Genomic DNA, 27042 nt, shown 5'->3' with positions numbered 1-27042 from the left:
GTTTTGAGACATGTAAGTAGTTGTGTAACTTTTCATTAATAGCACCCTGCATCAAGTGGTCCATTAACATAAAGTTGATCTTAGAGTACGCTACGTTCACCTCGTTCCTGGAAACTGATTCATAGGTAACAACATCCTGTAACATGTTGTGAATATGTGTCTCGTATGCCCAATTATACATTAAGACAACACCCCCACCCTTGTCAGGTTTCATTATCCTGATACCTTCTTCTTTGAGTAAATTGGTTAGTTGATGTAAGTGAAAATCAAAATTGTTAGGTGGTTGATTTGAACCAAGTGGGTATTTCTTCCTTAGGTCCATCTCCACTAACTCCTCAAAAATTCTTAAAGTAGGATGGGTGGGGGGGGGGGGTTAAAAGTATTACTTCCTTGTGTTTGTATGGTTAGCTACGGTTTGTCCTTTAAAAAATAGTGCAAGATTCAGTCTCCTGATAATTTAAATTCTACTAGTGTTTTAGATAAATCAATGGTACGCAGGGGAACAAATTGAAAACCTCTGGTAAACAACTCAAAAAAGTCAGGGGTTAATATAGTATCTGTGAAGTTGTAAATAGTAAAACTATCCTTAGTTACCACTTTGTAGTTACCACTAGGTGAACCTCCATTTAAAATGTCCCAATCTACTGAAAAGACTCCAGTAGAATCAATTACCTGCGTGACCTGTTCCAACTCTGTTGGTAAAATGTTGTATTCCTGCCCCCTGGTCTGTCCTGGGGAAATTGAAAAACCTGATGTTGATTTTTATTATCTTTTTGAGCAAGTCGTTCACTTCTCCTGGGTGGGTCTGCTAATGGGGTGTTGGTATTGTCAGTATTTTCAGAGATATCAATCCTCTCCTCGCCATTAGTAATACTGCATTTAAATTTTCCTGGTAAGGGGTAAGCCCTCCCATCCCTGTATTTAATCAGGTCACGCTCTAACTTCCTTATCTTGCGATTAACTATATTAACACAGTGCTGATCTACTTCATTGAAAACATTGTCATAACATTTTTTAATACTAGAAAAGTTCTTGTCTTTAACAATATTGTCATTTAACACTTTCAGTTCATTCAGCAAAGAGTTAGCTTTGATTTCATAATCTTGAATCATAAGATCCAACATTTCCAAACCAGTTTTATCAAACAGCTCGACCAACTTCATGTATAAGGTGGAACCCAGCACAGCATTATTTGGAAACTTAAAACAACGTAATCCTGTTGGAATACATTGCACTCGAACGCATTCTCTCAGATAATCTATCTCCAGCTGCGTATATGCATTTCCCTATGAAATGGTCTCAGGATCTGCAGTAGGATTTCTAAAAAGAAACTTGTGAGTCTGGAACCCTGTAATATCTATCAGGTTCTTCTGGGAGCAGGAGGTAAAGAGTCAGGGGCCAAGCTAGATTCCGAAAAGGCATTATCAACAATGTCTAGTACAGGAGGGATAGCTAAAGTCCTGTGCTGGGGCAGAAGTAAGAACTCCCTAAGCCTATTTTTAGAATCAGAGTAATCCTGGCTTTCCCAGCGAAAGTGCTCCCTAAGAGTATGCAGGGTTTCACCAAAAGAGAAATCCTCTGGGGGGGAAGCGAGGGAATAGAGTTCTTTGCATCAGAATCCTCATAGGTAGACAAGGGTAAATCCTGGTCATCAAAGGAAACAGAAATTTCAGAATCTGGTCAGAAGTATCATAAGTAAATTCAGTCCTAGGTCTCAGAGGGGAAAGGTTGGCTTCCCCTGAGTAAAGTAATAAGGTCTTCAGCCATTCTTATCTGTTTTTTTAGGCATAGAGGCCTGACCATGTGGTCTGGGCGTCAGATTTCTAGGCATAGTTCGAGTTTTAGGCCTTGAAGAAGAAGATGGCATTGGTTTGATATGCAAGTCAGTAGGCCTGAATACACCCTCAGAAGCTGGTGCCTGCACAGCGGCTCCGGACCCATCCATCTGCAAGTTCCACAGTTGAAGCATCTCTCTGCATACCGGACTCCAAATGGGTCTCAGTAGAGGCCTGTAAATCTGTAGTGGGTATCAAGGGCTGCGAAATCTCCTCACAGAGTACTGGCAAACTGATGACTGGCTTAGAAGAAGCGTCGTCAGTAGCTTTGGACCTAGGCGGCCTGTCTCTATCTTTGCGTTTTTTCGGAATGTCGGTAGTCAGATGGCTTCCATAAGACATATCTGGATAACTGAACAGAGTACCAAAATATTTAGAAGCGTAAATATACCGACGACGAATAGTTTGTTGCTTAAATAAGGCACAAAACAGACAGCGAGGTACATCGTGGTCAGGGCCTAGGCAAGGAATACAGTACGAATGAAAATCTTTGTGAGGTATTTGCTTTCCACAAGAAATACAATTACTGACCTTTACTGACATCGGTTTAGAGCAAGAAAAAGTTTCACCAACGAGGTACTTAGCTTTAATTGACTACTTTGGTTCTGAAACTCGAAAACAAAAATTTCAGGAGTCTGCCGACCGACACTTCCGAACTGCTTCTGCTTCGGGCACCGCACGGCAAGAAAGACTAATGTAATGGCGTCGGCTGCATGCTTTATACCCCTGACTACCTGACGTCACGGAAGATGAGACAGCAACCGTTGCAGGAACCAAGAATTTGATAATCAGGCCAACTGAGGGTTACTGCAAGCAGATAACCCAAATGCGATGACTGCAACAGTAAAACACGAAGACCATCCACTGACATCTGGTGTGCCACCTCAAAAGCTGAACAAGGCCACAAGTGAAGGAATGACAGAAGCCCCCAAGGGGATACCGCTCCTGAAAAACAAAAAGTTAGTAAGTGGCAGGCTGCACATTACCATGAATATTCTGAAGAGTATGAAGGCTGAACTCAGATGACTGTCATTATTTTCAAATTTCAGTCTTAATGATTTACCTCAAAATTTGCCAGGAAAGATAACTGCAAGAAAAAAATGGACTGCACAGTTGAAGGTACAATGCAGGCATAGAGATCGGACAGAAATGTTAGGCAGCATGCTAACAGGCTTTCCTTCATGAGCTCACAGAGCGTCAGCAAGATGGAGGAATAAAAAAGGGTTGACCAGAAGGATTGAGTCTTCACAGAACACAACAGAGACACCTCCATAAGCAAGGGAAGGGCCCAACAACTGGAGCGCCGAAACAGAGAAATCCAAACAAAAAATATTCACCTTTTTTCCTGTAAAAATAAACCTATCCATTTATTTACCAGGTGGCCCACCAAAACAAATTGTAGCTTGCTCAAGGTCACAAAGGAGAGAACAAAGCTCACAACCTTAAACTCTACACCGGATGTCAAGAAAAACCTGCTCCTGAAAATACAAAGACCAAAACTCAATCTGCCAACTTTCTGACTAACCCACAGAGTTGCCAAAAAATGAAGCAAAGGGCTAGATACTCTGTGAAGGCTGTACAGTGAGAAGAGGAGGACATGAGCCAAACCCTGCACGACCGTTAGCTGCCAGAGTCACAAAAGGAAGATGCACAGTGCAATGGAAAGCATCTACATCCACCAATCCAAAACAAAAAACAAGGACTCTTGTAGCATTAGAGTCGCAACCCAACATTATTTAAATTAGAAAGAGTTTAAGGAAACAAAGTCCAAACCCAAACGAATCTGGCAATAGCTGGAAAAGCCTAAAGGCAACTCAGAAAGTAGGAATCAGCAAAGTAAACAGCAAAAGGGGAATACAGTCACCAACACTAACATAATGAGAACCAAGAGGGTAGGAGGACTTACATAAAGGGAAGATGCAAGAAAAATACATTATAAGAAAGGTAAAATCCTTACAGCTTGAGACTACAGAATCTTCAGTCTCATCAGTCCGGCAGCAAACAAGACCTGAGGAGTTAGAGGTAGCGTGTTGCTTTATGGGCAGAAGGAGGAGCTTGAGATTAGGATCTGAATTCTGGAAAATAAGGCCAAGTTGGATCAGAGGATTGGATATGTAACCTATCAGTGAGGAACAATGAGGACAGCATCAAAACGTTTGTTCAACAAAATGTTAGCTATTGAGCAAAAGGGGAGTCTGCTTCTTACTGTTCCGATAATAAAGCTCATTGAAAGACGCATGCCAGTGAAACCCTTTCTAATGTTCCAAATGAAAAAGCTTGACAGAGAGAAAAGAAAAGGAGTTGACCAGAAGAACCAAGAGTAAGGTGGAAATGAATCAGAGACCAGATTTGGGAGCTGGAGATCAAGATGAAAAAAAACAGCAACTTGGAAATTAATGAATAAATGTAGGATTACAAAGCATCAATTACATTTGTGAAATATGAGGGAACAAGAAAACCTGGAAATATTGGACTTTTTTTTTACTTTGTTAAACTTGTAGGGACTCCAAAGCATATGCCCCACTTCATGTCAATGTTTGGAACAACATGAAGAGGGGAAGGGGAAGAAGCAACTAAGTAAAACAAATGTTGCTGTCAACAGATTTTTTTTAAATAAAACATGACATACTGCATCCTATAAAGTAAAGCTTTTTCAGTTATTTGTGTGCACAATAGGTAGTAAACAGCCTCCCCTATTTTTTCCTTCTTAGGTTCATAGGTTAGTACTACGCTAAATGCCCTTGCGAGCCATTTTAAGCCTAGCCAATTATCCCCTTTCTTCTTATTCAGTTTTAAGAAATGTAGGCACTGTAATGTAAAACGGGAAGAAAGCCTGGACAAAAGAACATGATACTGATGTGCTTTTTCTTACCTCTGCATAGGGGAATGGCTGGATTAAAGCCCTTGGCTTGATCTAATAATTTTTAAGGGAAAGCAAGTCAATATAAACACGTAATGACAAGTTTTCCTCCAGCCAGTCAACGTTTACAGTGCAACATGAGAAGCTTGTAGTGGAAGGCAGTTGTGTATCTGGTTCTCGTGTTTCTATACACAAAAGCTGACAACAGGGCAATAGAAAACAGAATACTTTTTCTTTCAATGGCGAGGAGATAATGGTTTCTGAAAGTACTCAAGTTTTATACATCTAGGAGAGGAATAATGATGAGACAAAAACAGACAGCACTTAGCAGCACAGGCTGTACCATGCATCTCAGCATGGATAACCTTCATTATGGGGTAATTCAAGCTTGTCAGTGCGGTTGTCAATCTGGGACAACTGTTCCTATTAGGAGGGTTAAACTTCATTATTTGAAGATGTACATAGTTATTTGCATTAAGTTAATAGGTTCTAGGAGTGTTTTGGGGTGTGTGTTGTTTTTTAGTATGAGGGTTTTCCTTAAAACAAAAGTCTTGTAAGATGTGACATGAGTTCAAATGGATACGCCAAAGGAACAACTATATCAAATATCAATCTGCCAGAGTATGCATCCAACACAAAAATTAAAACAAGACATTAAAAAAAGCTTTTATATAAAACAGGTGGGAATAATAACTTCTTATCGTAATGACAGCACTTTCATATTATATTTAAAAGTGAATGGTCTCACACATATATATAAAAAGGAAAGAGTAGTGATCTACATTAAACATGCAGAGTGAAAAATAGCTGCACTACAGGTGACACATTAAAAAAAAACAGAGCATGTGAATTTGATAAAGAATTTCAGGATTGTTATTCAACAAAATCTCTGGGACAAAGGAAAAAAAGGAGTACTTACGCTAACTGCAAGATGAGCTCCAGCAGTGATAGAAGAGGGAAAAATGATAATTATGGTAAATTTGTAGTACTAAGGGACTAATGGCAAGGGAGGAGAATTACACTGGTATGTACTTATTTTCCACCTTAAAAAGCTACAATGGAGCTTAACAAAAGTGTGGGAGAAATAATCTGCTTTCGGTAGGGAATATTACATACAGGTAGGGAAAGGAATTTGAATTGCAACAGTGAAAATGTATATGGGGGGCCTAGAAGGAAAGTATAACAAAACGGGGTCGATTTTTGAAAAAAAAAAAAAAAAAAAGAAAGAAAATATTTGGTATGAAGGATGTGAATGTAGGAGTGTGAAGATAATTTACATATTATTCCCCAAGGTACAAAAACTGGGCGAGACTGCATAGAAATTGTATGTCACAGGAACATGTGCAATTCATTGAAAATTTTGATATGCATCCAATAACTATTTCAGATTACACGTCAATAATAATTGAAATAAAATGTATGATCATGAAATAAAAATGAGACACTGGTGCTTCCCCACCTATATGTTAAATAAGGAGGAATTTAAGGAATGAATAGTGGAAAATATTCAGGAGTTATAATGGAAGATAGAAATTTCTTCTGTAAATATAACTAGGGAGTGGGATAAAATTAAAGTGGTGTTTAAAAATAGGGTGTAAATAAAAGAATAAGATATGGTTAAGAAGTAACAACAAATATTTAGAAAGACTGATGAGGTTAAAGCATTGCAGAACAGGGGGAGTCTCACAAAAGAGAGGTGCAAATGTAGAGTGCTAAACAGAAAATAAGGGACTACCTCACTAACAGCATTTTTCTAAAATCATGTGTATTAAGAAACTTTATTTATTTATTTATTTTTTAATACCTTCACAGCAGAAAAGCTTTTAACATAACGGCTCAGGCAACAGAAAGTAGAAAGGATTGTTGCCAAGATTAGGGAGCCTATAACAAGGAAAATAACCGGAGATCCTACAGAGGTATTTGAAATATCTCAGAAATTTTACAGAAATCTGTATAAAGCACAGAAATGTTGCAATAAAAAAAAAGTGCAAATGGAAGTGTTCATGGAAGAATTAAATATGCCAAGGTGATGAGGCTCAGTTACCAACAGTTAGGATAGGAGGAGACAAGATAAAATAATGATCTACGGCCACTTTACAGGAATGTCTCCAGGAATAGATGGCATTCCTGTGAAAGTCTGGAAGCTAGGAAGGAAGAAAATGATAAAGATCTGGAAGGTTTTCTTTATCAGTATTTTAAAATGAGAACCACCAACATTCTGGAAGAAAGCTTTAGTGGGCTGTAATACCGAACAATGGTACAGACCCCATCAGGTCCAGCTTCACAAAGATGTCCATTTCAATTCAAAACCATTGATTATAAATTGTTTATTTCTATAATGGCTAAAAGAATGGCAATGGTGATGTCAAATTTGACAGATATGATCAATGTGGTTTTATGGAGGGGAGGCAAACATTTGACATCATTAACAGAACAATGATGATCCAGAGGGAAGCAGAATGTAAGAAAATACCACTGTTGTTGGTGGGTCTTGATGCAGAGAAATCATTCAACAGAGTAAGCGGGGATTTTATGAGTAGAACAATGGAAACATCTGCATTCCCTGAAAAACAGAAGGGTGATAAGGACGACACATGAGGGATTGGACATGAGAATTAAAGGGGGGGGGGCTTCCTCTCTGATGAGTTCTAGCTGAGCAGAGGAACCAGGCAGGGATGTCCTCTTTCCCCCCGTTTTTATTATATTTAGAACCACTGACAAAGTAAATAAGGGACTCAGAAATTCAAAGATATATTTGGTATGGTAATCATGAAAAAATGGCTTTTTTGCAGATGATATTTTATACCTGATAAATCAAGAAAATGACATTTCACTGTTGTGGAACATTCTGAGACAAGTTTCAAGTTTTTTTTTTCAGAATACAAAATTAATGAAGATAAAAACAAAGGCAATCGCTATGTACACGTTCTTCAATTGGTTCAGCAATACCCATGTCTACTAGGACATGACAACATGAAATACTCAGAAGTATGGAGTAAAAAGGATTCTGTTACGACAGCTAAGGATATGTGGAAAGAGACTAAAAAAATTGGAAGTTATGTTTTATGGACATGGATCGCAAGAAACAAGCAGTGGAAATGTTTTCAGTCACTTTAAGCTGCGGATAGCAATTAATAAGGAGTTGAAAGATTTTAACTTGGAGGGGAAGAGTCAAGTGGGATAAGTTGATCCTTCCAATAGAACAAAGCGATTTAGGATTACCTGATATGAATGGGTATTTCAGAGCTACACAGTTAAGGCTCCTAGATAGCAGAAAGCTATAACTCAAAGTGGAAAGGGATGATGATGAAACAGGGGAAGCTCAAGATACAAGGAGAGACTGAAATTTTGGCTGCAGATCCTTAGGGGAACAATAACCATTCAAGATATTATACTCATAAAATAGCAGAAATTATTCCAAGAACTAAGCCAACCCATGATTCTGCCGAGACTGCAATTAGAGGTACATATAGTTGGCAAACAGGGGCTGGAATTTACTGCAGAACACTGGCAAAGGAACCAAGAAATTGGGCGCAACTAATTAGAGGAGGAAAGGTAAGAGAACAGGAAGCGGCCTCAAAATCATTTGGACTGCAGGCTAGAGATTTCTTTCCCTATCAAGGATCGATATTGGAGTATAGACAAACAGAGAGAAATAGGTGAATCCTAAGCAAAAAAACTAGCACTGGTAGAGGTTTTAGTAGAATCCAGAACAGACGCTGTAGTTAAAAATATGCATAATCAGTAGGGCATATAAAATATTGCATGATAACTACAGAAATTAATCAAAGGAAGATAGAAAGAATTGGGAAGACAGACTGGATAAGCAATTCATAAAGAAACAATTGGAGGACATATGTAAGGCTCCCAAACATGCAACTAAGTCTTGAGAATGTAGGATCTTTGCTTGGAAGCGTTTGCATAGGTATTTTAAGTAAGCAAGCAGAATACAAAGATTTTTTTCTCTGGTAGACAGCAAGTGTTGGAGGTGTGATGGGGAAGAAAGAGGTAATTCATGAACAAATTTTTTGGAACTGCAATGAGTTGGTGGACTTTGAAAATTCCCTGCAGACTAGACTGTCAAATTCTGGATAAGCAAATTGGTGTAATTAAGGAAATTATTTTTCTGAGCTGGGATACAGAATTGGAATTACCTAGATATAAGTAAGGGCTTGCCGAGTTTAATCCTGGTGGTTGACAAGAAAGCAATTACTGGAAAATTTAAATCGAAGTCTAAACCAACTGTACTAGAAGTAGTGACTACACTAATAGAGAGAGAAGAACTCGAAGAGGAATCTTTAGAAAAGAGTAGGAGCAAATTGCATAGGCAAACTTGGGAATTGTTGGAACGGTGTATGTAAAATAATGTTTTAGAGGTGGAATGAAGTTAAAGGACAGGAACTGAATGAGCTATGGAATGATTAACTGATAATGACTGTACAGATTCTAAGCGATGTATAATGTATGCAAAATGTTATGTATTCACCATAACGTTCCATCCGATTTGTTCACTTGTCTTCAACCTGTGGGTTACTCACTGACCGGTGCCGAGCAGGCCATATCCAACCTACGGTGCCGAAACTGAGCTCCTCCCCTACCAATAATCCCCTCTCCCCCTCATTACCTCAGATAGAGTTTGCCGGACAGGTGGGTTCCTGCCATAATACCATAGAAAGCCTCACTGACAGCTAATAACCCCATGAAGAAGAGGCATAGAGAGAACGCAAAGCCTCCTCTGCCAGAACAAAGTGCTCAAGGTAAGGGGGAAGGAGGGAGGGAAGGTTGAAGACAAATTAACAACAATTCAGATGGAACGTTATGGTGAGTACATAACTTCTTTATCGGACATTATTGTCTTCATTTGATCTTCAACCTGTGGGACAGAGTCCCCAGCTACTTGAGCCCTGGGTGGCCCTAAGGAAGGATGTTTCGGAGCACGGTGGTACCAAAGGAAGCTCTGTTCCTAGATGAAATATCCAATTTGTAATGGGATATGAAAGTGCGAGACCCAGCCCATGTAGCTGCAGTGCACATCTCATCAACTGGTACTCTAGAAGAAAAGGCTGATAATGCAGACACAGCTCTGGTAGAATGTGCCTTCACTGCAGAAGGAAGAGAAACATCATACTTGTCCTACATAAACATAATATATTTTGCAATCCAGTTGGTTATGGTTACCTTGGAAATAGGTGATCCTAATCTGGGCTTAGAAAATGATACAAACAGCTGACTGGACTTTCTAAAAGATTTGGTTATATCTAGATAGAAACGGATATGCTTATGTATATCAAGCATGTGTAAATGATATTCCCCTTTGTTCGGAAACTCTAGGAAGAACACAGGAAGATGAATGCCCTGATTAATATTCTTCTCTGAAGTGACCTTGGGCATGAAGGAAGGGTTTGCCCTAAGAGAAACACGATCTTTGTGAAATATAAGGTAGGGAGGCTGAATGCAAAGAGCTACCAACAAAGCCGTTTTCCATGACAGGAACTGTAGATCCACTTTTGCAGAGGGCTCAAAGGGAGATGACACCAGTGCTTGTAGTATAAAGGTTAGGTCCCAAGGAGGCTGTAAAAGAAATGTCCCCTTCAAAATGGCTTTGCATAATCTAGAAGCAAACAGAATACTCCCCAGCAAGTATGGCAAGTGCACAGCCCCAAAACCTCAATCAACTGAAAAATCAAAAGGTCAGCAAACAGTGGTGTTAAATCCCAAAATTAGACTTTAACAAAACATGTCCTATAAGGTAAGGGAGACCAGTTTTGGCTGAAAAAAATACAAAGCCTTCCTCAGTGTGTAGCATAAACTCAATAAAAAATGTTCTAAACAAGAATCCTGCTGATTGGTTGGCTATAAATGTTCATTAGGGCCAGGTGGAAATAAACCACCCAACCTGATAATCCACTTCTTTTCTTTGTTATTAAGTACAGTGTGCCAACCAGATTTAGTGACCCTATACCCAATAATTCTATCAATGATGGTGAATCCAAAATTGGCAGTGGTGTGTACCAGGGAATGTTTATATAAGGCTTTAGTCTGTCTTTTCTGCCTGATAAGATATATGTATCCTAACTGGTCGGGAAGTTTGTCCTATATAAAACACTGAACAGGAGCAGGTGGCAAGATAGATGAATCTGTACCACAATTTGCCAGGAATTTAATATCAAATACTTTTCCTGCATTTTTGCTACTAAACTGTTTAGATTTGGCTAGCCTTGGCCACTGAACACAATGATCCAACTCATAATTTGCATCTTGATGAAACTAATATATGGAGGCGTTATCTAGACGATTGTTGGGAGGGTTTGGAGGGCTGATGTGGCTAATTTGACCGAGTTTGTGGAATATCCAAATGGTAACAAGGGGGATATACAATTTACAGTCAACTACCATGCGGAACAGATAACATTTTTGGATGTTCTGGTAACCAGGAATAAGGGCCAGACCGTAGACACTCATTATTGCATGCATCTAGCTTTCAGCCTCCACATATTACACGCAATATTCCCAAATCACAATTTCTCTATACGAGACGCATCTGTTCCCAGCCAGATAGGTATGATCACTTCAAATGTGATTTGACCAACAGATTTAAGGAAAGAGGCTACAAAAGTGGCAACATATTGATAGCTAGCAATTGGGCTTCCACATTTAATAGGAAAAATTTGTTGTCTTACAAAGAGAAACAGCAGTCCAGTCATTCTGATATTCGGCTAGTGACTCCCTTCGGACGTAACACCAACATACGTTTGGACAGCATCAACATACATTGGAACATATTATTAGCTGATAACAGATTATCTGATTCCCTGTGTGACAAATGTTTGTTTTCCTTTCGCAAAGGAAAAACTCTTTAGTCATACTTTAGTCATTACAAACAGGGATCCCATAAAATCAGCCACAAAGTTCAATGTACTTCGACATGAGATGTTTTACAGGATTGTGCACCATAGTAGACATTGTGTTCATTGCCCAAGGCTGGCCAAATTTAACACCACTGTGTGCTGGCCTTTTGATTTTACAATCTAGAAGCAGCCAAAGAAAAATCCTGGAGTCCAATATGATAATGGGATATGACAGCTAGTTGGGCTACAGAAACTGGCACCTTGGTTGAAGATACAAGCCAGAAAGGCTACCACCAAAGTAGAGAGGCAGTAAAAGGATCCACCGAATTGTGGGACGCCCAAATGGAAAACCTCTTCCATTTGCTAGCATAAATCTTTTTGGTAGACGACTTGTGAGCAGAAACCAATATGTGCTTCACAGGAGATGAAAGCCCATTAACTCTAGCCATCACTGGAACTGCAGAAGCTAAGCTGTGAGCTTTAGTCTTTTCAGATACAAATGATAATCGCCCTCCGGACTGGAAATCAGTTCTGGACATTAATCCAGAATCCAAGGAGGACTGACACAGAGACCAAAGGCGAGGAAACCAAACTTGACGAGGCCAGAAGGGGGCAATGAGGTTCAGGCAGCACCTCAACCTCTGTGCTTTCTGAAGGAATTTCGACACAAGAGAAAGGGGAGGGTAAGAATACAGCAGACTGGGGGGCCAAGCATGTACTAAAGCATCTCTGGGAATCCCTCCTCTGGGGGGAAACAAGGTGAAAAACTCACTGCACCTGGTGCTGGAAGGCGAGGCAAAAAGATCACAGCATGATTGACCCCATTTCTGGAAGATCAAGTCCACCACTGACGGTTTCAGAGACTATTCATTAAGAGACAAAATGGCTCTGCTGAGTTTGTCCGCTAGAATGTTGGAACACCCTGGAATGTGCATTGCGATAAGAAGAAGGCCTGAGAAAATCACCCATTCCCACAATCCCATGGCCTCTCGACAGAGAGAATAAGATCTGGTTCCTTCCTGATTGTTGATGTATTAGACCACTGCCATGGTGTCTATTGTATCGCAATCGTTCCTTGGGGAGAAATGAATGCAGTGCCTGCAATGCCAGAAGCAGTGCCCTCATCTCCAGAACATTGATGTGCAACACTGAACACGTTGCTTGAACAGTCCATCATAGCCAATGCTCCCCCACCCGAGCTGGGAGGTGTCCATGGTGGCTGTGCCTTTGGGAGCGGTAGCCACAAAAGGGCAACCTTCTACTAATTTGAGAGTTTAACCACCACAGTAGGGAGGACATGCAGGTTTTGGACACCTGAATGTGATGAGACAGAGGCTTGTCCAGAAGCGACCACGGTAGTGCTAGGGTCCATTGCAGAACATGCATGTGTAGTCACACCAAAGGTAAAACAACAATGGTTGCTGCCATAGATCCCAGAGCTTGGAGTATTTGGGCTGCTGATAACAGATGTGTTTCTAGAATGACATGCACATGGAAATTAAGAAACTGAATCCTGTCACTGGTGAGAAAGAACTTGCACAGAGATGAGTTCAACAGTCCCCCAATGAATTCCATGGAACAGAGAAGCTCCAATTTTGATTTGGGAAAGTTTACCGTTATGCCCAATGTCAGGGTTGACTGAAGAAACTGGTCACTGGCCTGAAGAAGCTGATGCTTGGTGGGTGTAGCTAGAAGCCAGTCATCCAGGTAGGGGTAGACCTGTATCCCCTGCAGCCTGAGATGCGCTATGAGTACTGCTACCACCTTGATGAACACCCTGGGGGCTGTGGTGAGGCCAAAGGGGAGTGCCCTGAACTGACCATGCCTGGGATCCTGACCAGAAGCATAGGAACCTCCTGTGGTGCTTGTCCATCTTTATGTGATAATACACATCCTGGAGATCCACCAAGCACATCCAGAAGTCCTTCTGAAGGTAAGGAAGGACAGACTGAATAGTAGTCATTCGGAACTTTGCCTTGGCGACAAACTTGTTCAAGCGGGTCAGATCCAAGATTGGTCTGTCCCCCCCCCCCCCCAGTCTTTTTCGGCACCAAAAAGAACCTTGAGTAGACACCTGATCTGGATAGCTCTAGGGAGACTGGTTGAATGACTCGCTTGCTGAGCGGCTTGGAAATTTTGAGTTTTCCTGCCACCCTATGAGCGGGTGGGACATCTGGGAGAATTTTTCGGGATTTTGGTGGATGAAGAAAGGGTATCAAAATAGCCCCTGGATATTATCCTCAGCAACCATCGATCTGACATGATGGCTTCCCAGGCTGATGGGTGTAGAGAAAAGCCTCCCTCGACTGCCTCCTGGGTGGGGCAGCTGGGCAACACTTAAGAGTCGCTGGAAGAGTCTATCCAGGCGAGTGTCCCGAGGCACTTGATCCCTCCAAGCCCTTCTGTCTCTAGGGCAGCATCTAAATGGCTCATTCCCTAATCTGCCCCTAGAGGAAGAGTCCGCCGGTGCATTTTGATAGAAAGCTCTGGAATTCCAGAACCACATCTTCTTTGGAGTAGGATCGTTAGGAAGTAGAAAAGCAGATTCCAACAGCAGACAGATCTTACCGTCCTTCTCACACTGGGCTACAGTATCTTTCATGGGTGGACCGAACAGGGTGGATCTATCGAAGGGGGCATTTATGAAGGTTGCCTTGAAGGGCTCAGAGAAATCACAAAGCCACATACAGGCGTGACGCCCATTAGTGATGCCTGAACCGGCTGCTGTAGATGCACCTTCCGTGGCATAGGAGAGAAGCCTCAGAGATATTAGAAATGCCTTTAAGAGTAGTCAGTCTAAAGGAGATCATCATCTCCTCTGCCAACATGGACTCCAGGTGAGACGCAGAAACCTCAATGAGTGACCTCTGCAATCTATTAACATGCGCCATATAATTCAGTGCCCTCAGGGAGAAGGTCGCTGATGTATAAACATGCTTCTCCAGTCTAGCGCCCTGAAGGAGAAGGTCGCTGATGTATAAACATGCTTCTCCAGTCTGTCTATCTCTTTGAACTCACTGTCAGGCGGATGGACAGAACAGCTCTCCTGAGCAAGCTCCTTTTTGGTAGCAGCTGCAACCACCAAGGCATCAACAGGGACACTCTTCTGCCAAAATAACCTGTCTTGGTGGGCACTAAGGACCTTGTCAGGGTGCCTGGGTACTGGCTCTACCACGTCCGGTTCCTTCCGCACCCTGCAAGGAATGAGGAACCAAAGGGTCCGCAGGGGGGTCACCCAGGAAGTAGATGGGCCTGTGTCAAATGCATCCTGGAACACGGACTCATCCGGACTAGGCTTTCGGGAAGACCATCCACCTTTCTGATGCAGAATTTCAATGATGTCTCCAAAGACATCATCAGGTGGAGATCTGGGGATGCCCTCGCCTTCCTCCCAGTCAGTGTCTTCGGTGACAGACTCAGGGGTGGAGCCAATGTGCCTCTTCTTGGACACATGCTTCCGGTGGACCTCTTTCATGGGGAGATTCCCGGGAGTAGCCCGGGGCTTCAAAAGGGGGAGTAACATGGAGAGCAGGGGCATGTTGACCCTGAAGTGGAGGACTGGAGACGTCGGGTCCACAGTCAAGATGGAGTAGAAAAAGATCCGGAGGGGGTGGCATCAAGGATCTCAACATCGAGGTAGAGAGAACCCTCTCCAAAACACCAATGGAGACTGGGAGATTGGTGCTGAGGTGCTAGAACCAGCGGAGCCAAAAACCTGGACCCCATCTGCGCCGACAGGGGGGTGGGGGGTGGGGGGGGGGTCAGTGCCGAACTGCTCACTGCTGAAGCTCCGAGAGGAAGGGATGGCAGTGAAATCATTGACACCAACGCCAAACCCTCAGAACGGACACCAAGCAGAATACAACTCCGAGAACCCTCCAGCGCTGAATTGAAAGAGCCCAAGGAACTCAAGGCCATGGTCGGCGTCAACAAATCAAAAATGTTGATGGCGGTAACACCAACATCCGAAGGCCCCAAAGCCATGGGGCTCTGGAAAGGAGGATGTCCAGTAAGGGAAAGGGAAGGACCCACCGCTCCTGGTGGGGAGGGGGCAGTAAGGACCCCCAGCTGGATCTCAGCCCACAGGAACTGTCTCAACAGGTGGTCCACTTTTCTCTCAGACAAACTATGGGATGACCTGGCAGAGGCAGCCACAGACTCCAGCGTGTGGAGTGGTGCCTGGGCGAGGCCGACTTCAGTGGCTCGGGAGAGAATCTAGGCTGAGGCGAGGATAACCTAGGCCTAATTTTGGGAGAAGGCTCGCCAGCAGAGGGGGAAGGGTCCAGCAGTTTCCATTTCTCCAAGGACCTGTCCTTGTCTCTGGACTTCTTGCTCTCTCTCTCTCTGCTTTCCTGTCCTCATCTCTGCTTTTGCTCTCAGATGACTTAAGAGAAGGTTGAGTCCCTGTGGCCAGACCAGAAGAACTGGGTAGCAGACCTTTAAAATCAGCTTACTGCATCAAACCTAGCACAAATAGAACACCCAATGTCCAGGTAAGCGATGCCTAAACACACTACACACAGAGTGTGGCCATCAGATGGTGGAAGTTTATGTCCACACCCAGTACATTTTTTGAATCACACACCCCTTATCAGATTAGCCATGACAAGAAAAGATTGAAAAGGGAAACTGACCAAAGGAAATAGAACAGTACCTGAAGTATGCAGATTTCTCAACACTTTCAGAAAAACTCGCACCAAAAACGGAGCTCAGCCGACTCGCTTGTAGCTGGAATGGCAGCAAACAAGATCTGGGGTAGTGAGGGAGAGAGGGGCATTATGGGTAGGGGAGGAGCTCAATTTCGGCACCATAGATTGGACTTGACCGACTTGGCACTGATGTCGATGCCTAACCCACAGGTTGAAGATCAAATGAAGATAGCAATGTCAGATCTGAAAATGTTAATATGGTTTGTTTTCCTTTATATAAATGTATGACTGCCCAAGTCATAAGTGCTAATTCAATTATGATGTTTCCTGTGTAAAACAAAAAAAAACAAAAACAAAAAAAAAGCGCACAGGTGAAAAAATTAGGCTTAGAAAGCTATTAAAAAATCTACCAAAATTACATGCACTAGAACAAAACTATTTTGCATATATTTATATTTTAGGGGAGGAGAAAATACAGGAACAAGGATAAAAAAGTTGTAGTAAATACAAAAAAAAAAATCCAAATAGGCCTAGAAAAAGAAATTAACATTCTGACAATGAACTCAGAGCTTCTACAACCGTTCCGTTAAAGATCTGAAGTAATTTGACAGTTGAGAAGAAGCTATGAGTAGGGGAGGGGTCAGAGCCATGGTTCCAAAAGTCTGAAGTTGCCAAGGCCAAATCAGAGTCGCACCTGTGTCTCAAAGGTTAAATCAGACAAAAATGGACATTGGATCTGTAAATGATGAACTTTCTGCTAAGACTGAACAACTGTAATTAAAAATAAACATAGAAGATTAACACATTTTTATGTATAAACATTATGACAATGGTGCGACCATTTATGATGGCTTTATCCAATAGTTTTATTTTAGGGTGCAAGTTGTTTCTGTATTTAGGTTCATAGGTTTATACTAGGCTATCTGCCCAAGGGCATTTATAAGCCTAGCCCATAGTTATGTGGCTTTACCACCCCTTTAGTTTGAATAAAACTAGGCCTATTATTTTGCTGTGCCTCTGTCAAGCAGTGACACTGAAGTAATCCCTGAGGTATATCTGCGATCTCCCATCCATTGGTCAAGATTCCTCTTGAACAAGGCCAGCGAGGTGCTCTGCCTCACATGTACCGGGATTTTGTTCCACAGCATAGGGAGTCTCTGGGTGATGAATCTGTCCCTCCAGCACGTTCTATTAATGACCGTGTCAAGGTTTAAGTCTCCCGCCTTTGTGGTTCTGAGGGATCTAGATTTTTTTGAGGTGAAGCATATTCATCAAATCTGGGTTTGACATGGCCTTATATGTCAGGCACAGGTCACCTCTGAGCAAGCGGTATGAGACTGAATAGAGCTGGAGTTCTTTCAGTCGGGCAGCATAAGATATATTTTTGAGACCCTTTATCCTTTTGCTGAGGAACTTTTGGGGCCTTTCCAGCTGCTGCAGGTGTCGGGTCAGATACATTCCGAATGGGGCATTGTACTCAATCATAGGTCTAATGAGTGATGAGTACAGGGGGACGATGACCTCCCTTGATCTAGATGTGAATCCCTTCATGATCAGGTGGGCAATGTAGAAGGTTTTCCTAACTACTTTAGCAACATGAGTGTCAAACGAAAGGCTACTGTCAACCTGGGTCCCCAGATCCCTGATGACTTCTGTGCTCAGTGGATTGCCACCTATATGGTAGCTAGGGGTAACCTTGTTTTTCCCGAAGGGTATGACTATGCATTTCTTGGCGTTTAACTTTAGGCCATGGCTCTGGCACCAGTTATCCATTTCTGTGAGGCCCTTCTGAAGGATATCTGTGTCAGATGTGTTTTCGACTATGGCGCCCAGTTTGCAGTCGTCTGCAAACTTTGTCAGCCATAACCCTCCTGTGATTGCTTGTACTTCAGAAAAGTAGATGCCGAACAAGAGTGGACCCAGGACTGAGCCCTGTGGGACACCACTTGTGACGGGCTTTGAGTCTGACATGGCTCCAGCAACTCTGACCCTGTGGGTTCTGTCACTTAGCCAGTTTGCAACCCATCTTGTGATGTAAGGGTTTACATTCAAGCTGATGAGTTTTTCGATGATACCTGAGTGGGGTATTGTGTCGAAGGCCTTTGCCAGGTCGAGGTAGGCTGTATGGACTGCCTTTCCCTCATCAATGGCCTTGGTGACTGTCTCAAAAAGTCAACCAAGTTTAAAAGGCATGATCTGCCTTTGACAAAGCCAAACTGGGTTGGATCCAAAGTCTGCAAGTTCCCTATGTCTTTATTTATGAGTTCCATTATGATCCTCTCCATGGCTTTGCAGATAAGGCTTGTCAAGCTAATGGGACGGTAATTTCCAGGGTCGGTGGAGGCACCGCCCTTGTGAAGTGGGACCACAGTTGCCGTGCGCCACTCCTTGGGTACGTATCCTGAGGTGAGGCTAAGATTAAACAGCTGTTCTAACTGCGGGTTTAATTCCTCATTGAGTTCGTGGAGCACACAGCCAGGGACACCATCCAGTCCCATGGATGCTGTTTTTTGCCTTTGAGAGAGCAGTTCTCACCTGGGCGTTGGAGATGTTTGGGGGGCTACAATCCTCTGGTATAGATATCTCTCCATTTGGGGGGGGGGAGAAGTTTGCACTGAACCTGTCAGCCAGTATGTTGGCAATGTGTGTAGGTTCAGTAATCTTCACATCATTTTGAACTAATTCTGAGCATATCTGGGAGTTGCCTCCTAGGTTTCTAACATAGCTAAAGAAGGCCTTATGATTGTCTTTTGAGTCCTTGGCGATTTTTCTCTCAAAATTTGCCTTGGATGATTTTATGAGAGCTCTTAGTTTTTTACTTATAATGATCAAAGGTGTCTTACCTTTCAAGGATTTTGCTCTATCTTGTAGTAGCTTCCTCCTTTTGTTGTAGAGCTTGTTTATGGCTGGGGTCCACCAGACTGGATGCTTGCCTTTGGTACAAAGAGTCTTAGTTTTGTTTGGGATTGCCTGATCCATGCAGTCCTGTAGGTGCTGGTAGAAGGCATTTGTAAGTGATTCAGCGGTTTGAGTAATGTTTACCACTGGCTCAGGGGCATTAAAGGAGACCACACTAGTTTTTAGAAGTGTGAAGTCGGCTTTTGAGAAGTTTTTCACTGTGGTCTTTTTTATTTCAGGTGGAGGCGGGATGAGGACCTCCAGCGAGATTAGTTTATGATCTGATCTCACCAGTGAGGGGTATACTTCCGGTGTTGAAAATTGTGATCCCATGTTCGTGATGATGAGATCAAGTATGTTTTCTCCTCTTGTGGGGATGGTGACTAGTTGTTCCATGGCATTTGAGTTTATGAACTCCAGGAACCTTTGGGCTAGAGTGTTTGGGCTTGAGTAGTGTTCCCAGTCTATATTAGGGTAGTTGAAGTCACCTAGTATGATGGTGTTTGGAGATACATTTATCCCCTCCAATGTTTTCAGGAAGGCCATGTGAGGTTCCTGAGTTTGAGAGGGTGGCCTGTAACATGCTACAAACTGCAGAGCAGTCTTGCCTATGGTTAATTGCACCTGGATGGTCTCCGATGCATCGTGCGTTGCCACCAACCTTGAGGTGTGGGTGTCCTTTATGAATATTTTTTTAACTGTGCAAAATAATGCCATTTCTCAAGATTTAAGGTAAACAGTCCCATAGTCACCCAAAATGCAAGGAAACTGACCTATTTTTTGCATAATATGCTATCAAATGGGTGTGATTAAATCCAAATAATAATAACACGAGTTATACATAAAATACAACCACACAACCTGCAATTATGTATGTGGAATGTCACTATCTGAAAAGATTGAAGGTAAAGCCTTTCTTTCCAGCACTCATGGAAAACTGAGAAAAGTGCCGAAAACAAGACAACCTGGTCACTTTCTACTGAGCGTGGAAAACACCACTGCAAGCTGAAAATAAGCAGAATTCTAAATAATTACATAAACCAACACTAAGACTGCATCCCCATTTTCAACAGTACTGCATAATTTTTAACAGCAATGTGGAAATGGGGACATCTGATTTTTAACAATGTTCAGTAAACAATGACAACTGCGATTTCAATTCTATTCACTCTCTTTAAAGTCTTTACAAGCTAAATAACAATTTCCACCTCTTATTTAATTACAGGAAAAGTAAACAGCTCTACTACTGAAAAGGTATTCCATAAAAAAGGACAAAAAGCAGACTCACCAAAATGGAAGTTATGGGTACTTTACCATAACAGCGAGTCAAGCTCCATCTGCAAAAAATGCCAGGACTTTTACTACAGGCATTTGGCCTTCTTGAAAAAAAAATTAATGCTACCAGGCTTACTTTCCCTAGTCTGTAATACACCACTTCTTCCAGTCTCCCCATTTCTAGAAAAAAAGCAGCAGGAGAAAACCTTCTAGCAGCTACAGTTTTACTTGCAGATCTTGCTTTATGGTACTGTACCTATCCAAAAAATCCTGCTGCAGGAAAAGCTGGAATACAAACTTCAGCTCAGCCTTGTGGGTGACTGTTCTAAGAAAACAAGGAGATACCAAGAAACTGTAGTACAAACACCAGCCAAAGCAGCATTTAACAACAAAAAAAAAAAAATAGCACATGTGGTGCTAGCACTGACAGAGTATGCTTCTGGGATAGAATGAGGAGGTAAGTCATATCTGTTATTTACAAATGAAAAAAATCCAGTCTGGCAGTTAGCATATAGGATTAAGGCTGTACTGTTAAGAACTCCTTCTCATAATCAAAGGTATAGGGTTTGATTCAGTCTACCTCAATTAGCCTACTGTGCGCGATCCTGAGCAAGTAATTTAGCTTGCACCTGAAAAAAGTACATTTGAGTTCTGTGGGTTTAGTCTATTAAAAATTAAAATATGAAACAAAATGACACAAAGACACTGTTCTGACCTCCTTATCCTCATGCTCTCTAGCAAAAGGCACAAAGAATTTGTCATACATATGTAGTACAGTGGCTTACTAACGGAGTTGCAAATGCACAGCCATACTAAGAAGGTATTAGTCTCAGTAAGACAAATGCAAAAAAAGAAAAAGGCAAAAAAAAAAAAAAAAAAAAGACTACTGAATATATCGATTGGTTTAAACCAATTCCAGTGGTCACTTTCAACATGAAGGAAGGATAAGTATACAAACAGAGCCTCTCCTTTTGAGGCATAAGGAGAAGTGGCTATAAAGGAAGACAGAGCCCGCAGCTCCAAAATTACCTTAGCACAAGTTACTGCAACCTAAAAAGGAACTTCAGTTTTGCTAATGTAGCAAACTGAAATGGGGATGAATAAGCTTTTCATGAATGCATCTCCACGGGACCAAGGTCCAGGATTGGAGGCTTCTGTAGAAAAATACCACTCCGATATTCCAAAGACTTTAAGAGAACTGAAACAACTGGAGTCCTGTTCAGATCAAAAAGATTATACAGTATATATATATATATATATATATATATATATATATATATATATATATATATATATCTCTCTCTCTCTGCATATACATACAAATATGGATACAGACAGCCTCGTATACACCTATGAACCTAACGACCACTGGGGCCTTTTGAAGCCTAGCCATGTATCTGAAATATCTGACCAGTTCTGGCACCCTTTTTAAGTGGAAATTAAATATTTACAAGCAGGGGCCAGGAGGTGAAACTTTTACAGGCTATGTCCATTAGAGACATAAATGCCAAATCAGGGATGAACTTTTTGCTCCCCATCCAATTATTGAAACTGCATTTGAACTGGGTTAGAGAGGAACTCTTTTTCACATGGATGTGAAGCCTGTTCCAAAGAATGGGCAAGCCTCTGTAATACATACCTGTCTCCTCAGCAGGTCCCATTTACATCACAGGCAAGGTTTAAGTCTTTAGAATGGGTTATTCTGGTGCCATTTGTTTTGCAGATATGCAGGAGGTCCATCAGAGTGTGGTCTGACGATGCCGTATATGCAAGGCACAGATCTCTCCTCACAGCTTGTAGGAGACAAGAATACAGGAACAGGGCTTTGAAACAGTCTGCACATGTACAACAAAGAAGCAGCAGGCCACTGGGGTGTAGCTTCAAAAAGTAAATGTCCAGTGGAAAAAACTTTTGCCCCCAAGCCTTTTTATGACAAATGCCAACAAAGCATAGCCAACAGCCAACAAAATGGCTGCTCCTTGAGGACAGAAGGGAGTGAAATAACAGAAGCAGGGAAAAATCTTGTTAATGGAGCAGGCCTCTCCAACAGAGATGGCAGTCTCCATGAACACAACAGTAAAAAGCTTTACCATACTTGGCCTTGTGTTCCTTAACTGTTTTGCCCTTAATTTGCAGGAGAATGAAGAATCTTAGCGTTTGCTTGCTAAGATTTCCCCCCAGAACTCCGGAACACACTTAAAGAACTCTGCCTTTATGCTTCACATTAACGATTCAGAAAAAACACTTTGGCGAAAGTCTTGATGAAGTGAAGGTGGCAAGGGAGACGTGGAATCCAACTTATTCTATCTAGACCAATTGTTGTGCCATAACATTTTCAATAGCCTTGGGTTTGAGATGCATAGAAGAGCTGTGAATTTGACATATCATGTTCAAAACTTAAATAAATGAGGCACTTAGTATGCCTATCAACAGGTGGAAATAGTTCTCCACTAAAACATTTAAATGCCAGCAACGTCAAACTGTAATACAGCCAATGCCCATCTAATAATCCTGAAATAAATGCTATCACAGATCCTCAAAAAATACAGAAACAAACACTTCTATTAAGAAGAAATAGTGAAACAGATGGAGAAAGGAGCACCTCAAGGTCATAGTCTGCATCAGAACTTCAAAACAAAGAATGAACTGAAGTAGGAAGAAGTGATACTTTACAGGATAGTAATAGTGGGGCTTGTATAATCTGAGAATGTTTTCTGTGGCATGAAGGTGTAACAGTATTTACAAGAGGTGTTCTCCAAAATAAGTTATTCCCATTCACTCGTGAGACCATTTGCCTTAAATTTTCAGTAGAAAATGTAAACTCCTGAAGAGGCTTTCCCTAAAAAAAAAAGGCAGCGGTCTAGTGATATCCACATGATCACCAAAATGAAAATAGAATAAACTTACTCCTTTTTTTGATTATGCACCTGTCCCAAAAGGTGAGTTTTCACATCATCTTCACACAACTTTTCATCCACTTTAACCAAAAACTTCTGAGCTTTAGCATCAACATCACCAACATCTACCCCTCCTTCGTGGTGGAAGAGAACATAATCTCCTTCACGAGCTGCATAGATACACACATAAACTTCTTCATCCTAGGAATCAGAAATGCAGGAAAATATTACCACTTTTTTATTGTTACTTGCAATGTCACAAGATCTAGAAACTGCATTTACTATTTTAAATCATTAGAAAAGTGTGACAGAACAACATTTCAATAAAGTTCCCACACACTTGACTGGGAAAAACCAAACTCAGGAAGAAAAGTTTAAATTGCCAGTAACAAAAGTATGCAAAGCTTCCATTTTACAAAATAGGCGTAATGATTAGTTACAAAACATAGCAAAGTAGTTCAGTCATTTGTAAGACAAAGTAGTTCAATCGTTTATACAGAGAATACAAAAATATTAAGTGTAGAAGATACTAAAAAATACAAACATTGCTTTTAGTATATGTATATATGTACAATATTCAAATCTACATTTAATCTCTGTAGACTGAGGCTACTGGATTACTGAGCACTACAGTCACTTTTTATCTTTCATTTAAGAACAGAAAATAGAACTGCCAGCACATATTATTCTGTTATTTGCATTCCAAAATTACATAAGATTGAAGCAAGAGCTGTCAATGAGTTACTCCTGTGTTATGAATGCTGATGAACACTGGCAATCTCAACACAGTATTCTGCCACAACTGCCAGCTGGTCTGGAATCTGGGGGCATGAGTAACATTTAAAAATAAGCTGAAACTTCTACTGCAGCAAAACTACAAATACAACCTTAATTCTTGTTTTTCTTTCGGCTTTTCCCGGTTAGGGGTCGCCACAGCGGATCACCTGTCCGCTCATGATTGGAAGTGGAGTTTTATGGTGTTGAGTTAGAAGGCACACACACACACACACACACACACACACACACACACACACACACACACACACACACCCCTAGGGCCAATTTAGAGTGTCCAATCCACCTACAACATGTCTTTGGGATGTGGGAGGAAACCAGAGCACCCGGAGGAAACCCACGCGACCACAGGGAGGACGTGTAGACTCCGCACAGAAGGCACCCCAGCTGAGAATTGAACTGGAGAACCTCTTGCTGTGAGGCAGCAATGCTAACCGCTGCACCACCATGGCCGCCCACAAATACAGCCTTAATTACGTCAAGAAAAATCTGAAGCAATTTTGCCCAAAACTCTTTGCAGTTTCATATTAAGAAAATCATGTGCATAATCACTATATCAGCTGATCTCTGAAAGGCACTGGACTGGATAACCACTCAGACTGACAACATCTAGCTCACTGAAATTCTGAATAGCTTTGACACTTGGGATAAGCATGTCTCCTGCCAGCACATATAAAATCATTATGCACATAGCAAGGATGGCAATCTTATCTCCTGCAATCTACTGCCTGAACATTGCACACTAAGTGCATACAAACTGAAAGGTATAAACACAGCAGTTTTACTTACAAGAATACCCCTCTACTACTGTTAGATGGAGTAGCTGTCCAAATATGGAAGTGGCAGGAGTAAAACATTCACTGCAAACAGCCTTCTCATATAAACTGATACAGTAATTACACACTGAGTATATCTGACATTAGGCAACTGTAGGAAAGAATCATACGCAGTACAAATTAAACATTCCAGGGAGGGCAGGGCAGAAGGTCAAATGAAAGGGTTCAAAAGACAACACAAGAAGCATCTAAGTGATAAGGAGGCCTGACTCCTGCACTCACTGCAAATTACATTTGCTTAACAATGAGAGAAATAACCATATCTAAACTGCCCTTTAAGGGCATTTACCTTTAAATCCTTTCCTTAAACTTTCTCCACTAGTTTTATGGTTGCTTAAATGTCTCTAAGGTTTTCCATTCCACCACCTATCAATGTAATCCATTCCACAGCTATACAGCCCTACCCTCTTAGTGAAAATGTACTTTGAGACCCACGGAGTAATTGGTCCCTACAATCTTCTGCCTGTGTACCCTATTTTCTTTTACTCCTTCCTATTCAGAATGAGCCCTTCAGATCTCCCAGATAGGATCTGGAGTCAAACATCATGCTCCAAGTCATTCTCTTCTGGTTTCAAGCGATAACAGCACTAGCCTCTCTATTGTCTGGTCAGATCCCATCCACTCCATCCCAAGGACGTTTGTGGTAGTTTATCAGTGGAATCTTTTGGGTAACCTGATGCTCCTCTCCTTGTATGGCCTCCAGAACTCTATGCTATACTTTGATAGGGGCCTTGTACAGTGGAATGACTACCTCTGTCTCTGGAGTATATTCTCCAGAGAATACATCCCAGAATTATTTGGCACTGCCACTGCCTCTCCTTCATTTCCTAGTGGCAGAAAGTAGATCTAATCAACACCCTCAGATCACCCTTCTCACCTTGCTATCACTTCCACTTTCATCCAGCTGATATGCTGAAACTCCTGCTATGAAATAAAGTGCTTGGCACTTGTTTCCACTGAACCTCAACTGCCACTGTTCTGCTCATTCTGTTAGTCTTTTTCATACCCTTCCCTACATTCACCCTACCTTTTTTCTACCACTGCATCCATCATTGCCTCATCAGCAGATTCTGATTCTGTTTTCCATTCCCTCAAATATCTCCAAGGCAAACACAATAAAGAGTACCAGATTTAAGACTGAGCCCTGCTGCATTCCAATGGTCATTTTCCAAATTCCAGATATCATTCAAGCACACTGCAACTTGTTGTGCCCCATCATTCAACTGCCCATCTTTCCAGTTTTCCTATAAGGCTCCTGGGTGCAACCAACTCAAAGCCCTTGAAAAAGTCCATCTAAGGCAAGCCTACTAGTACTCCCTAGTCAATTTCACCTCTAATCCACATAAAAAAAAAAGAATAGTACAATTGTGCAAGATCATAACAGTAGCCATTCAAGCACATCACTGTTGTAGCACAGTTGACAAACTGGAAGGATCCTGCCAAGGATACCCTACATCCGGGTCAGTTTACAAAAGCTTTAGCTGCTTCCTCTCACTCCTACAGGCTGATGTGCAACTTATGACAAGACTATGTGCTGGTACATAAGGGACATATGGGCACAAAAAAAAACTCACAGCATTCTTGCAGCAGGAAAATGTATGCCTGAGGGTAACACTCTAGGCAAACTTCTCAGGTATAGAGGGATAAAGAAGGGCTTGGATGTGCAAGGGACTACCTCTGTCAAAGAGAGACAATGCAATAAAACATAGGTAAAAGACAGGAGATGCACATAAAGCAGCCATCTGTTGGAATATCTGTTAAGGCAAATTATTACTCAACAATACTATGTTCATTCTCAGATCACTGCTGCAGTATTGCTGACAACTAGAAAGATTCCCTAAGTTTTTATGTTAACTGACAAGTAGTTGGAAGTATAGAAACAGGATCCAGCATCCCTTGAAGAGAAGGCTGAAGGTAAAGAAATGGGATCCAATACCCCTTGGAGAATGGAGCTGGCAAAACCAGCTCTTACACCAGAGAAAGCATCAATATTATAATGTTTAGTAAAGGTAATTATGGTTGACCAATTTGCTGCCTTCAGAATGGACTATGAATCTAAACCACTGAACTAAGCTCCTGAAGAGACAATAGCTCTAGTAGAAAGAGCTTTGACACGACCTTGGAGAGATTTCCCATGGAAAGAGTAATG

The 27042-nt window shown here is 41.7% G+C and overlaps 1 protein-coding gene across 1 annotated transcript in view; it reads right to left on the bottom strand.

Moving 5' to 3' along the window:
* ACLY (ATP citrate lyase) overlaps positions 1–27042 on the bottom strand; it is a gene marked incomplete at its 5' end in the record, with an annotated part of 1378630 nt that overhangs the window by 1057969 nt on the left and 293619 nt on the right. The window contains 1 exon segment of the mRNA XM_044054761.1: positions 23273–23463. Within this exon segment, the coding sequence (XP_043910696.1) occupies positions 23273–23463 (191 nt within the window).

The sequence above is a fragment of the Protopterus annectens genome, chromosome 13.part0, assembly GCF_019279795.1.
Source record: "Protopterus annectens isolate FY-2018-M chromosome 13.part0, PAN1.0, whole genome shotgun sequence".
In the NCBI taxonomy this organism is placed as follows: domain Eukaryota; kingdom Metazoa; phylum Chordata; order Ceratodontiformes; family Protopteridae; genus Protopterus; species Protopterus annectens.
Note: the sequence above shows the minus strand (reverse complement) of the source record. Positions and strands in the feature narration are given on the sequence as shown.